At 31.2% G+C, this 16,378-nt stretch overlaps 1 protein-coding gene across 1 annotated transcript; it reads left to right on the forward strand.

Moving 5' to 3' along the window:
• Positions 1-2,364: 2,364 nt before the first annotated feature.
• On the forward strand, positions 2,365-7,463 carry LOC125215719 (polyadenylate-binding protein 2-like). The gene is made up of 6 exons (XM_048117240.1): positions 2,365-2,525; positions 2,644-2,746; positions 3,533-3,603; positions 6,650-6,841; positions 6,916-7,043; positions 7,133-7,463. The coding sequence occupies exons 1-6, from the start codon at positions 2,415-2,417 to the stop codon at positions 7,179-7,181; spliced, it is 654 nt and encodes a 217-aa protein (XP_047973197.1). The 5' UTR covers positions 2,365-2,414; the 3' UTR covers positions 7,182-7,463.
• The last annotated feature ends 8,915 nt before the right edge of the window (positions 7,464-16,378 follow it).

A 16,378-nucleotide genomic window follows, 5' to 3' on the forward strand; every position in this document is an offset into this window, starting at 1 on the left:
TTGTATACTCTTATCAGTATTTAAAATTTTAATTGGATCTCAATGGATGAACTTGTAGAAAGATGAGAGCGAAATATAAATTCAACTACTTGTATGTTTAGACTTGAGAAGCATAATTAGTGCTTCTATCATTTGTAAACACATTAGTGCATTTCAGAAAATAGTGCTAATAGTAATCATATTATGTATAAACTGTCATTGTGTTTCCATTACAATAAAATAGTACTAGTAGTAAATTACTTCTAGTATTTAAGGTACAATTCGAACACATATTGAGATAGTATGTCTGATGGATTTTTTTCACGCGATCTTAAACAAGTTTTTTTTGTCTTAAAATAATTCGTACAAGTAGAAAACGATAGTCTAGAGAAAACTTAACAAGTTGGTATATCCTCAATAAGATCAATTTTAGTTAAATTCGGAAATTGGAAAAGTAATCAAAGAACCACATGGTCTTGTTGGTCCAAAACTATACGCTTGAGTTATAAGCATTGTTCAACTTGCCCCATATAGTATATTGATTGCTGGCAATGACGATAAAAAAATAGAGGTGGTGCAGTAGTTGTTATTGATAATTAATAATGGACAGAGAATGAAATAATTTATAACCTCAAATGATTGGGAAGGAGTTGCTGCACTGATATACCTAAGGGAGATATCGGGGACGATGACATGTTGCCTATGTGAATGGGAGAATAAACTACGCAAAGGGTGGAACCATGCCAAAGTTTTGTCAAATATTTTGAAATATTTGATAGAAATGGAAGGATAGATTGAATTAGGGAGAGAGATGTCATAAAACTATTTTCTTATTGTTTTAAAGATGAGATAACAAGCGTTTGAATAATAGACTAGAAATCCTATGCAATTTGTCTCTCTTTTGCGAAAATGAAAATCGAGAAAGAAAATCTAAATAATATGCTCGAATTGTTTGCTACGTTTGGGCCGAGAGGCTAGTTACTGCGTTGAGTCAGATGTGGCTTATAAAGATTGTTCTAATTGTGTGGTGGAGTCCAGATCAGCTGTGGGCCTGTGGCGTCGTAGATTTTTAGAGGTGGTTCATGTATGATGGTATATGTATCACACACTATATAAGCGATGACAGTTTCAAAAGCGATTTAATAAGAGACCTGTCGACCCACCTAGATCATCCACTAAGTGTTGAAGTTAACTTTAAACGTTAGATTTGTTTTACGTGTAGTTAGATGTGGCTTATAAAGATTGTGCTAAATTACTTTATTCGAGTAATAGTTAACAATCGTAACATTCGATAGTGTTTATATGTTCCAATTTTTAGAAATGGTCCTAATGGATGTCACATCATTATCGTGAGAACCCACTTGAAAAATACTCCTAATTAAGTAGCAAACCTTCCATTCCAAGATATAAAACATAATTATAACTGAAAGCTTTATTTCCGATTCTCATCTTTTGCCTTCTCCTACAAATAACGCATGTACTGTATATACATGATCAAATTGAAAGATGTGTTCGTATGTGATTTCATCAATATATAGTGTTATTACATCATGTTTGTTTTACATTGGAGTACTATATTTATTGAATGGATCTTAAAAGTATTCCTAGGTATTCACATCATTGTCACCAAAACAGTTCATTCTCCTCACTATTTATGCACCACAACAATTTTTATCCAATTTATTACTGCAATAAAATATTCATGTAGTAAATTAATTGAAAAAAAAACGTCAATAATAAAAATTGACTTATAAAAGAACTGAATTCACATTTTTAACAAGTGGTTTCGAAACTAAAAAACACAAGTGATACATTAATGAGTTTTAGCTACAATTCACAATTACAGATATTTATAGTTGTGAATTTGTGGTTTTTCAATTGATATAATTTATTCTGAGTTTTATTTTAAAAGATAAAATTATATCACTAGATAATGTAACTTTTAGATTTGAATATATTATTTTTAAATATTATAATTTTATAAATAATAATGTCAAATATTATTATATCGACCTATGATTTTGAACTTCTTATTCATTTGTCAATGTACAAAATCAATTGATAAAAATATACTCCATATTTGTTAGGGATTATGCTTGGCTTGGGGAGTAATATATTTATTGTTGTTAAAGATATTAGTATAATGTCAAATAACTAAAATATAATTCTTTATTATTGTTATATTCGTATATTTATAGTAATATAGTACAATGTAATTATTATCAGTCAAACATACAAATTACAAATTATAATGATTGCCATAATTCATTTAATGATGGGCCAATTTCCATAAATGACTGGGCCTGTATCGGGCTTTATTATGGGCCTTCAATCACTGAGCCCTCATTTATAATTTTATTCATCAAAAATCAAAATCAGTTGTTTATCCCTTTCAGCTCACACACACAAGCAGAGAGTGAGAGAGAGAGAGAGAGATGGAGGATGAAGAGCATGAGGTTTACGGCGCCGATATACCAGACGTAGCCGAGATGGAGGCCGATGCAGACGTCGACATGCCGGGAGCCGACGATGACGCTGCCGCCAAGGTTATTATCGACTAATCAATTTTTCCCTAAATTTAATCTCAAAATTGTAAATTTGTGTTTGATTCATTAGGTTAGGGTTATGCATGTTCCCTAGATTGATTTGATCTATGATAATTAGGAATTGGATGAGATGAAGAAGCGATTGAAGGAGATGGAAGAGGAAGCCGCGGCGCTTCGTGAAATGCAGGCGAAAGTAGAGAAGGAGATGGGCTCTGTTCAAGGTTTAAGAATTGTTGAATGAATTCTTAATTTGACAATTTTAATTCCCCTGTTTTATTGTATACGTTTACCCTCCAATTCTGATGCTTAAAAGAGTAGTTTTTCGAGCGAATCTACATGTTTGGTCTTGGAAAATAAGGGAGAAAAGAGAAGAAGATGTGATCTTTGATCTCTGACTCCGTGAATTTTTATAATTTGGTTATGTTGATCTGTTTCTTTTTTTCACTGTCGAATTTGGATTAGATCCTAACAATTTGTTCTTTGGAAGGTGCATTTGCCATTGTTGTAGAAATTAGATTGTTTCACGTAGCTGATTAATGATATCATGTACAGAATTATGTAGGAACTCGTATTTTCCAGGTTCTCGTTAAATGTTAATATTCGGAATTTGGGAATTATATGGTTTTAAAATGAGGGAAGGATAGTGTTTTATTTCTCTTTAGAGATTCAACATTCATCTTTGTGGGACATAAGTGGAGGCAATCAAGTGATTAATTGGTAAGGATAAAAAGTGCATAAAGAATAGTGTGAAAATATTCACAATCAAGTGAATTAGTGATTATATGGTAAAGATTAAAGGTGCATAGAGAATAATATGAAAATCTTCCGACTTACAAGTTTCAACTTCCAACACATAAATTGATTTCACTAGCTAGATTTCTATAATTTGTGGCATCTTTACATGATAAATGTGTTTTCTACTTTTGATTGTTGAATAAAGTAATTCAGCTGCTACATATTTTTTTGCTACGTTTCTGGTTACATGTTCTTATTCTGCTGTCTTGTAGATCCTGCTAGTGTTGCTGCAGCTCAGGTAAACAAGGAGGAGGTGGATGCAAGATCTGTCTTTGTTGGCAATGTGAGTTATCTGTCCCATGGTTAATTGTTTTAATAAGCCTATGACCTATGAATTGATTTGTTTGACTGCGTACTTTATAAGTGATTGAGCGTTTTATGTATCATCTCTTTAGAGTAGTCTTCTGCTGGAATTTTTTTACTATGTTCTATAATAGTATATTTTTTATCCTTGTACATATAGTATTGTTATCTATCTATTGTCGGACTGTTAGATTGAATGATTTTTGATTCTATGAAATTTCCGAAAGTTTCTGCAAATCAGGATAGATGGATGTACCAATTAAGGCTGCTGAACTCCAAAATCATGGCAAAGGTCTTACATTTATTTTTGTTATGTCATTATTTGGGAGTTTTGCCACTACAAAACTGTCATTAAAAAGTTTAGTAAGTACATTGTACCTATGTTCGATCATATCGTCTCCATTAAAAAATGTTGTATTTTCTTTTCAGGCCACGTTTTAACACTTTTTTATATTGCAATATCTTTAAGTGACAGAGTTCAGTTTAGGAATATGGAATGTTGCCTAAAACCTTCTTATATGTAGTATCACAACTGAACTTAATAAGGTGTTTCGGAAAGACGTTCAACCTCTCTGGTTAAATTCTGGTGCAGCGGCCGTGTTTGGGGGTTATGTTGATTTTTTAGTTTTTTATTTGTAATTAAGACGATTATGATGATGTTTGCTTCCTCTGACGCGCTTACTTCCACATGAAGTCTCTGCTCATCTGCTTTCAAGTTTGATGATGTGCAGTAATATGGTGGCCTCTGTGATGTGGCCACTTGTTTTAGTTAGTCTGACCATTCTCTCTTTTTGAAAAAATATTTGACTCACAGTTAGACTTATTATGTATTTAATGCTTCTGACTATGATCGCAGGCTCGGTCATATTCCTGAGAATCATTGGATTTAGCCTTGTATATTTGTGGCGAAAGCAGTTCTTTTGCCCTTACGTGGACTTTTCTTGTCAGTATCTCTATATGTTTGTAACCTATCGAGTTCTAAACCAATGAGGAAAAAAAGTTAAAAGTCAAGAGAGGAAAAATATAGTGATACCCCTCCTGTAAAAATGATAAAGCAAAAACATTTAAAACAGAAGGACGGGGAAAAAGAAAAATCAAAAGAAAAAAAAAAGAAAAAAAGCAAAAAGGAAAAAGATACACTGTTACATGAAGTATATCTTTTGAGTTCATGCCATAGTGATGAGGCTAGCTCCACCTGTGACAAATTCCTTGAGTTGTCGAATGTAATAGTACCTGAAAGTTCCCTCAAGAGTCCTGCTTTCTGCCACAAATCCTTCCAGTGCATTTGAAGTGAGGAGGCTGGTGACAAGCTGGCTACTTCAGTGGGCCAATATGATTGCTGATTGGGCTGACAGATTTGGCTTCAAATGGTTGGTTTTAAGAGCGTGATGTGGTGAGGAGTTACTTGATGTGGCTCTTTCTCTTTTCTCCCTATTTGCCCTAGATCAGTATTAAAGAACCACTTAAGAATGCTCTTTTGTTTCTCTCCTTGAAGCCATCTATGCGTCTATATATAGAAATAGATCACTTGGTATTACTCAGATAGAAAATGAAGTATATAAGTTCCGATAGTTTAAGCTGGTATGCAGAAAATAGTGTTACATCTACACCTCAGCGAAAACCATGCATATTGTTTTCATTTCTTTTCTGCTTTGTGTCATTATAATGCCACATCTTTTATTGTTTTTTACTACAAAGAAATAGTGCTCTGTGAAAATAGTGTGTTAAGATTGTACTTTCTTGAAATGTCGGTGCCTCATATTTTCAAATACTCCTACAATTTCTGCAAAAAACTTGTTGACCTTTTAATTCTCATGCCAATGTTTTTTATACATGGAACTGCAAGTGAGTGAAAAGTCTTAGGCTACTCAATGTTTTTCGATTTCTTTTCCTTCTAAATGATTATATAGTAGAGTTTTAAGGCTGTTTAGTTAGAAAATGGGAAAAGGTGATTTCTGTTGATTGTTTGCAAGTGAGTGGGAAGATTATGCGAGAAAGATCCCTGTAACAATATGGTAATGGGACATGTTTCTGTTGTTCATTAGATTTGCCAAAGCTTAGGTGCTGGTTTTGTTCAGTGCTTTTAATTGAGTGATTCTATATATTAAAGGTTGCTGATTGATCAAACGATTTTTCTGGTTTAGAGAGTTTTTGTCAAGGTAATGTGACAAAAATGGAGTACAATTTTATGGCTCATTACTGCTCTAAGAATGATTGTGTTATGTGGTGGGGTTTTCTTCTGTACGGGTTCTAAATCGCATCCAAAAGCGGGGACACTAATTTAGTACTCCCTCCATCCCAAAAAAGTTGAGTCGTATTCCTTTTTAGTCCGTCCCAACAAAGTTGAGTCATTTCCTTTTTTAACAAAAGATAAAACATCTAATCACTCTTTTTTTATTCCATCATTTACTTTACTCTCTCTTATCTTTCCTAACTTTTTCATCTCTCCTATTTATTTAATATAAATTCTTAACCTCTGTGCCCAAAAGTTTTGTCTCAACTTTTATGGGACGGAGGGAGTACTAGATTTTAGCCACAATCTGTCTATACTTGAAAACTGTTGTCATAGTAATAGAGCTAATTGGATTTACTTGTTTACGTGGTGGTGTTTTCATTCGAAAATTTGGAAAAACTCTGGTGCCTGCACATATAGCGTAGACATGTTTGCTCTGAGATTATTCTTATGCAGATAAAATCTTGCGCTTACATTAGGAGTAAATATTTCTAATTTGGATAGAAAGCTATGACCCGGACCGACTATTACAGTAGTGTAACTTAAGCAGTAATGAATTTTAGCTATTTCTCTGGTCTCTGTCTTTGAAGTGTTGAAAGGAGGATCTTGCTTCTTTCCCCACTTTATTCTTCTAAAATTGCGCATGATATTTAGTCATTTTGAATATTTAGTGTATATGGTAGACGGTCCTACTATTTTGCATAAAACATGACCTATAGCGCTACTACTATCGCATTGGAAATAACTCATCGGTGATGGATAGAAGATTTTGAAATTGCTCTATTTCTTCCAGGTTGATTATGCTTGCACTCCAGAGGAAGTTCAGCAGCATTTCCAAACATGTGGAACTGTAAACCGCGTTACTATTTTGACCGACAAGTTTGGGCAGCCCAAAGGCTTTGCATATGTTGAATTTGTTGAGGTAGAAGCCGTTCAGGAGGCCCTCCAACTGAATGAATCTGAGTTGCACGGACGCCAATTGAAGGTTCGGCTAATAAAATTTCCATTTCACTTGTAGGTTTGTCACTAACGAAGACGCTTTCCCTCTCGTATTTGCAGGTAATGGTGAAGAGAACAAATGTTCCTGGAATGAAACAGTACCGGCCGAGGAGATTCAATCCTTACCTTGCATATGGATATCGTAGGCCTTTCGGACACCAGCCTCTCTACTCTCCCTATGGCTACGGGTGAGTCCTTTTCTCACTCCCCCCCCGACCCGCTTACTCTATTGAAATTCGAGTGAATAACCGATGGTTCCGTACATGTCCTGCTGCAGCAAGGTGCCTAGGTTCAGGCGCCCACCGCGCTACATGCCGTATTACTGAAACCCGAGTCGCTATTTGGTTTGTTCAGATGCAGCAACCGGCCATCACACCATGGTGGCACGGGTCGTTGCGGTTAGCTGCTGCTGGTTAGATAATGCATAATCCACGCCTCATGTGTACTGCTCTCTATCCAGTAAATGACGTTCATTTCAGCATAATATAACATTTTGCATCATATTTGAATTATTTACATTTTGAGTAACTCATTATGAATCTTCTGTGGTGATGCTATCTATGATATGGAGTAGCATTTTTCTATATATTATTTGATTGCTAGTGTCACATTTTAGTTTCTGGGTAATTATTGAGGATAAAATTAATTGTCTTGACTTTAGTTACTGTAAAAATATTTCATTCCAACCTACATAAATAAGTAAAAAACTATTGAGGATAATATTAATTGTCTTTACTTTTAGTTAGTGTAAAAAACTTTTCCTTACTATGATTTTAATATGCGAATAAAGTTACAAAATCCAATTTTAAATAAGAGATAATAATTAAGGTGTATATCGAAACACGTCATTTGTTGATTATTAACACTAAAAGAGGTATACATAAAATGTATTCGATATTTTTAAATATCTTCCAGAAAACAGCATGTGATATAAAAATAGTTGGTCGTATTCTAATTAGTTTTATTCGAATTTACAAGCTGTCACTCTCTAACACAATTTCGAGCAACAGAAGTACTCTAGTATTATACTTCCTCCGTTTCATAGTAATAGAGTCATTTTATCATTTTGGTACGTTCCATAGTAATAGAGTCATTTCCTTTTTGAGTAAAAGTCAACACATTTTTTCACACCTACTTTACCGTCTCTTACTTTTTTCTCTTTTCATCTCTCTACCTTTTTCATTTTTCACTTTATTCTCCCATTACTTAACTCCCCTAACACAATTTTTCTTAATCTCCGTGCCGAAAAGAATTGCTTCTATTACTATAAAACGGAGGGAATAGTAATTTTTTCTTATATAAGTACTGATTTTGTAAGATAATGGATCCTACCACAGACAAAATACTACATGTGATATCAGTTATCACCATAAGAGATCTAATGGATGTGACCTTTAGTTGAAAATATCGTACTATTGATTTCGATTAACAACCTAATGAATTTGGTTCATTCATTCTCTTCATTTTTGTTTTGTTTTAGATTCTTTGATTCATTACCATCTACATAGATTGATGAAAAGAAAATCTCACATTGATAATATTTTGGGCATTTTGTATAATACTCCTTCGTCCTTTGAAAATAAGTCTATATTTGCTACTCCATTTTGGAATGTCCCATAAAAATAGACTAATTATGCGGAATTTATTTCAATAATTGATAGGTGGCAATATGTTACTACTATATATGGGCAAAGTTAAACGAATGCAGAAAAATTGAAGGATTTGATATGATTAAATATAAAAGTATGATAGCTTATGAAATGAAATCTTGTAGTTAATGAAGTGGAAAATGAAAGTATAAATTGTTAGAAAAAAAATATTAAGTTCGGTCAATTTTGTGATTTTAAAAAATTGCCGATGATGTTGTACATTTCACATTTTCTTAATTGTGTCATGGAGAAAAAGTAAGGGCTTATTGCATATCTTAATATATTGATATGACATTGTGTACACGTGTAAAAATTAGACATGGCTGACTAGGTGTATTGAACGACATCGTTTTTAATTTAAAAAAAAATTAAAGATGTGGCTTGGCTTCGACTAGCATATTTTCCGTAACTTATTTTTCTTCAAATCTAAAATCATGGGCCTATTAAGAAAAATATCAAAATTATGATATTTAGTCTACTACTTTATAAAAATTACGAAATTGATCCAAGTTGATGATATTTTTATTATTATTATTTGTAGAAGTAACTAAGCATGTGCTTGATTCTTTGCCTAAAATTTATTTTGGTTTGGCCAAAATCAATATAGTATAATGATTCATCTCTCTTTTTTCTTATACACACACTGTTTATAAATGTGTTTGTTTTGATGAATTAGATAAAATTGTATTTTATGAATATTGTTGGATAGGCATATTCTGATATATACCGAATCTTGTTATAATGTCACATGCAATTCATTGACTTATGAATTTTCTCCTTCTCAGTTACAAACATTAATTTTAAGTTACTTTAGATAATAATCTCAAGATCATTTAATATTGAGCAGCCGAGCACTAATAATATGGAGTATATATAATATAACTATATAGAGTCGTGGCTTGACCAGCTCGAAATGCTTTCGCAACTTCTTGTTTGACTAACTGATCTTACAAAAATACTTTGCCCTTTTTCTTTTCCTCTCATCAATTTAATGGAATGATGCAATCAGTTTACATTTCCTTTTTTTTTTTTTGTTCTAGGAAAGTTGAAATAAAAATAGAGAGACAACAAGGTTGTTTGTATTAATAGTATTAGCATGAAATTATACTAGTATTATTATGATGTTCATGCACGTGTCATGTTTTTGTATCACAGTGACACAATTAGTGGTAATTTAGTACTCATTCTCAATTTCCACCTAAATCATAAGCCACCAAGATCTAACACGTTTGTTCTACAAAAGTAGGTTTCGCCAACTACCAATTATGCACATCATAACAATTTATTTTAGTGCTCCAAAGAGGTAGGTGACCAATAAATTATACATCTCCAAAATACATCAACTCAATAATTATTTGTAGGACTACAACAAACTTATCACTTATTTGCATAATAAGAATATAGAGGCGTGATCGCTAACTTTCTCTAAGTTGTTAATTTTGCTAACTCATCAACGCAATATATTATAAAATGTCAACACGAAGACATTAAAATATCAACACATAATTTTGTTGACATTTCAATATACTTTGTTGATATTATGTGTTGATATTTTTAATACACTGCGTTAATGACTTAACAAAGTTTGCAACTTAAGAAAGTTAATAATATCACACACTCCATATAGAGATGTGATCAATTACTAAAATATACTTATATCACACCCTAAGAATATATACATATCTAAAATATAGGTAAATTTTCAGATTTAATTTGTAGACTATAGCAACCATTATCATTATATCATACTTAGTACGGAGTACTTATTTGCATAACAAGAACATATATCTAAAGTATAGGTAAGTTAAAAAAATATCATGAAGCTTGGTCAATTTCTAACTAGTTTGTCCGCAATTATTTTTACCAGTCAGAAAAATTAAAAAATTTGGATCTATTCGCAACTATCCCAATGATGAAATCTAGTCGCTTACGTATATTATAGTGTTGATATTTTCAATCAAACAACATCATTTCTTTTACGAGCAGAGAACATCGTTTACTGACCGACAACGACATCTATGTATGATTTCATCTCAGATTTAATCTCTCTAGAAAAATTCGTCTTATAATAATTATTAACAAATTCAAACTTCATAATTTTCGGACAGTTTTCCATAAAATATACCTATATATTGGTAGTTTGAAACCCAAGGACGCACAAGACCCTAACATGAATAGTCTCTATAAAATATTCTCATACAATAATAATGTTGTGATCACGTGTATGCCCAAATAAATAACTACTAGTAAAAGTGAACAACATATTAAAATGCCAACTCAGTTTAGATCTTTCTCCACTTGAATACAGATTCGGCCCAGTTGAAAATTGATTTGGTTGTATTACTATATTATACACCCACGTTCTAATAATATTTTATTTTGAGTTTGAACTTTCAAAGGATGATTCATGTTGGGTAAACAATCTTTTATTATTCATGTGATTACTAAGTTAGATTTAAGTATGATGTTTACTTGAAATTAATGAACATAAATTCAACACTTAATTTGTAAGTACATGGACTGTGTCACAAAATTGGTCTTCTCTTTTTGTTGGAATGTCCTAATGTGTAGTCCATTTTTTTTATATTTGAATTTTATTAAAATTTTCTTTTACCACCATTTGTGAAAATAATACGTGGGGGCTGGGGCAATAAATAAAAGGCAAAAAAAGAAAAAGAATAAATAGCATAGATTGTAATTTTCAAAGAACATGTATTTTCGTATTTTGCGTGAAAAATAAAAGAGGACTGTTTTGATTTTTAGATAGGATAGAAGAAGTATTTTGATTACTATATTTAATATTTCAAAAAATGAGCAATTAGTGCACATTATTGGTCACTTAAGGCATAAAAGATATTGTATCGAAGTTATTGAATGAACATAAAAGTGTTCCGTATTAAGGTTCAATAGTGGCATCAACGTTAAGTTCAATATACACATGAAGTGCTTGGCATAATTTATGTTAATGTATAGTAATCATTAAATTAATGTTCACTATGCATTAAATGCCATGTCAATGCATGATAATTATTTATAAGAGATACTGAAAATTAATGATTAGTTACGTGATTGGATACCAAAACGGTGACGATAGTCATACTATGAAATCCTAGATATGCATATGTATGAAAAGCTAGGTGTTATTGTACATGAAGTGAGATGTCAGCTCTCCCACTTTGTTTGCCTTGCTTGCTTGGTTACTTGGTGGCTTTTGCTTTGGTATGAGCTGAGGTGGGGTGAGCTTTGGTCGTTTGATTATTTTTGTTTTTGGTTTTTGTTGGTGCTTAGTTTTTTCGTTGGTCTTGGTAGGTTTGTTTTTTTGTTTGGGTTTTGTTATTGAACTCTTGCTCACCATCTTTTGGTTTGAGCCTATTTTTATCAAAAAAAAAAAACATTCAACTAACTTTTTTACTTATTTTTCTTCATATTTCTTAAAACTCGTGTCAAGTCAAATGTGGATAATATTTTACAGACAGAGGGAGTATTGTACGGAAAGTGAGATGAAGAAGGTTGAAGAGTGGCGTTAGCCTTAGGTGCTCTTGTATTGAAAAAATGCTAAATATGGAAAATCAACCTTAAGTTAGCCTTCACATAAATTATTTGACTTTGTATAACAGAATATTCATTAATTACAAAATGCCAAAGAAAAAAGTCTTTCATCATAAGCCATTATATATTTATATGTTTACTTTTATTTTATTTTCAAACGCAACTCTTAATATCAATATATCATAAAAGCGAATTAGGTGAGTCCAACTGCACATCAAGAACGTCTTTCTTTATGATTTTTTTTTATAAATGAATTTGTAAAATCTTGAAGTAAAACACTAGAAATTTTCATATTCTTATTTACGCATTGTAAGCATTTACTTTAACAAACAAAAAATGGTTTGGAACTCTTTAGGAATATTTCCAGCTTCATTTTTTGTTCAAAATTATATCCAATATATTTTGAATAATAGTACTAAATAAAACTTGGACTATAACTCGCATTTCATTCCCATTGAAAATAATAACAAATCACAAACACAAAGTTATTTTCATAGAATTTCGAAGTAGTTGGGTTTGTACTTGTATGAAAAAGACGCCCATAAATAATTTTTCTATTTATTAATCAGAATTTATAAATTTAAAGAAAGTTAATACTAGTACTAGTTGAACAAAATTAGCCTATATAGCCTATAAAATCCGATATTTGTAGCATGTATATGATTAAAGGAGTTGTAATCAATGTCGAACCCTTCTTAAAGACCGAACTAGAGAACAAATCTGGGCCATAAGATCTAGTTTTTTGATGAGATATGTTGTTGTGTAAATTTTTTTCGCTCTTCATTACAAGCCAATTTTACTTCATTGTATAGGTTTATTACTTCATTCTGTACGTAATGCATTGAAACTACAACATGTTTTTACTTGCTTCAAATAGGTTTTGAAATGATTCAACATATGCTTCGTTCGAATTCATTGACATGAGTTTTTACTTTATTCACATTAAAAAATGCAATTTATTCAAGTGAATTTATTACTTCATTCAGAAACGTTATTACTTCATTAGATAAGGTTTTTACTTCATTCCAGTAGGACTTCAAATGCTTCTACACATACTTCATTCATATAATTTATTATATTATTCCATGTGTTTATTACACCATATCAGCGTCGTAGCGGTGGTGATAGATATTGTAGAGAGAAAGAACGGCACGCGACGGCGAAACTGCATTTACGTACTAGAATGAAGTAATAATCCTATTATAATGAAGTAAAAACCTACCGGAATGAAGTAATATATTCTGGAATGAAGTTAAATATTCGTAACGTATTAGTATAACTTATTTACCTTCGGATGAATAATAAAAGACTGGTGATGAAGGAGAAAATAATTTATAAATTTTTAAATCTCATCCATAAAAAACTAGATCTAAAAACCCTAATTTGGTATGGTTCAGTGGTTCAGTCTTTAAAAGTGGGTTTGTGGATAATGGGACTCATGATTAAAGTCATCACCTTCTAAAGTTTTACGACTCTTCTTTCCTTTTTCTCCTTTATTTTAATGTTATTTTCTTTTTCTCTACTTCTCTTAAATGTATAAATTTATTTCTAAATAAAAGTGTGAATCTTTTTGTCATTTTAATTCAATAAAAGTGTGCACAGTACACAATCCAATTTTGGATACTATCACCACAAATCAGTTTCCTATTTTTATTCTAACTTTCTCAATATATACATTCATAATATTACAACACATATAAATCACAACTATTCAAGTAGGAAATGGATCATCTGTTGTGCTCAGCATGTGCTGTACTATTTCCTACACACAATTAAAGAAAAGAAAAAAGAAAAAAGATAAAAACAAGGAAAGCTGCCTTTTTTTTATAAAACTCCTGTGTTTTAAACACAGTCCCACACAGCAGGGGATCCTTCCCCATTCACGTAACACTACAATAAAAGTAGATCTTTTTTCTCCACCCACACAAAAATTACATTAATAGTCATGCCATTAATTCTTATGAGAAGGAGGGAGCATGGGATTTGTTGTTTGGTATCAAAATTAATTATATTAATATAAATTAAATTAAAATTAGGCAAACTACGACTTATTGATAATACTATCGTGCTAGCATGTAGACATATGCATGTCGAATTCTCTACTTGAATTTCCAATCAATACTAGATCCTTTGTCAATTGTCACATATACCCAAATTGTGGTGCAAAATCGATTAAATATGGTGATTTTTAGTTAGAAAATATCTTTTGTACTAGTACGAAATTAGTTAAAGAAGTCGAGGTAGTGTTTCTATCAATATTTGTCAGAGGTAAGAAACGACTCAAGTGAGTCAAACAACGTGAAAAATGCTCTGCCAATTATTTTTTTAAAAAAAAATTGCACATAAATAAACAAAATAAAAAGAGAGCAAATATATAGATTCAGATGGCATATTGGTAGCATTTTCTTGATTCTCTTGAGATTCCAATATTGCCCTTACTATTTGTATATAGTGACAAAGAGATACAATCAATAAATATGAAACATGCTTAGTTGATATTCTAGTAATAAAGTGAGTGTTCGAGTTGTGGTATTTGTATGAAGGTAAAAAATTATTAGTATTAATCTTCTTTTTAAATTAATAAAACTAAAGAGTTTAAAATATATGGGGGACTTAGATTAGGATTATACTTTAGATAATTTCCGACTATCTCTTTGTTTCAATCTAAAATATAATGGGATAATATCTAGCCGAATTGCTAGTTTTGTTTGAGTTTGAAATAAAAGATAGGAATGGAAATTGGCCTTATTATCTCTAATTTACATTTAACAAAGTAATTTTTCATGAACCAGCCTAGTTGATGGCCTACTGATTTAGTCTAACATAATTAAGTGGATACGACTTTGAGGGATAAAACGAAGAAAATATCATATTACTCAATTATTATCGTAATTTTTTACTATTTATAACGTTAAATTTACACGTGGTTGTCATTTTTTACTATTTATAACATAGAGTAGTAGTAGTATTTATAAACACTACACAAATCTGAGATTATTCACTGAAGTAACACTTATAATTAATGTCGTCATTTACAACATGTATAAGTTAATTAAAAAAATAATGAACCAACTATATATATTGCTACTTACAATAGCAACAATTGGTGCAACATACTACTAGTAACTAAGTATTATTGATTAGTAGGAGTACATAACGTCTAATAACACAAATTATTGTATCAACAAAATATTAAATTTGATTTATCATACATAACTAATAAGTCATTCTCTATATCTTCCCATTAAAATCTCGGACAACTTAAAAATGTGGACACCTTAAGTGGGACAGAGGGAATAGTAACTATCAAATGGCTCGGATTTATACATAATTAATATGTCATGAAACGACATATACATAATTAGTTTCCCTTGATGAATAATTGAATATGGGTTTGATATATTAATGTAAATGTTCCCCCAATTTTTAAAATAAAATTGCACACACAAAAAAACATTATAAAAAGACAGCTAGCCTTAAAAATAAAAAAATATAAATATCACATAGATACAGATGGAATCTGTTAAGCATGTGCTTGATTCTTTCATTAGATTCCAACACTGCCCTGCTAATTGTATTATGCAGTATAATTTGGCAAAGAAATACCATTATTACCCATTAATAATTGAGTGACTTATATGATGATTAATTATCTTTTTTCAAATGGAAATATAGTGGGAAAATATAAAGTCAAATTGCAAATTTTGTAGTTTGAGTTTGAAATAAAATAAAAGGATTTATATATAGATAAAAATGAAAATTGGCCATATTATATCTAATTTACATTAAATCTAAAGTAAATAATTACTCCATAAACTAGCCTACTTAATGGATTGCACATTTAATCTGAACATTATTAAAAGGCCACGATTTCCATGGGGAAAACGGAGAAAAAAAGGAGATTGCTATAGTCATTTTTGTACTCTTTGTAACATTAAAATGAAAATATAACATCTTAATTCATTTGAATTAAGGTTTTTGACCTTAAATATCAAGCACTTTTCCATCAGGGCAATGTACACCTACATACACAATTGTTATATTCATTTGCAACATCTCAAAGTCAATTACAAAAATTAATGAATCAATCGCTTTGTTGCAAACAATGCACAACTTGTGCAACGTAGTAACTACCTATTGGTCGATATATACATAACGTTTAAAGACACGATCTGTCGTACCAACACAACATATAATTAGATTTCTCATAACTGAGTTATGACATTATCTATACATAACATAAAAAAGCACAAACTAATCGCACCAACGAACATAGTAACTACTTTTTGGCCAACCCATGTCAAGCCATACATGACTTTAAGAAC

Source organism: Salvia hispanica, chromosome 3 (assembly GCF_023119035.1).
Source record: "Salvia hispanica cultivar TCC Black 2014 chromosome 3, UniMelb_Shisp_WGS_1.0, whole genome shotgun sequence".
Lineage (NCBI taxonomy): Eukaryota > Viridiplantae > Streptophyta > Magnoliopsida > Lamiales > Lamiaceae > Salvia > Salvia hispanica.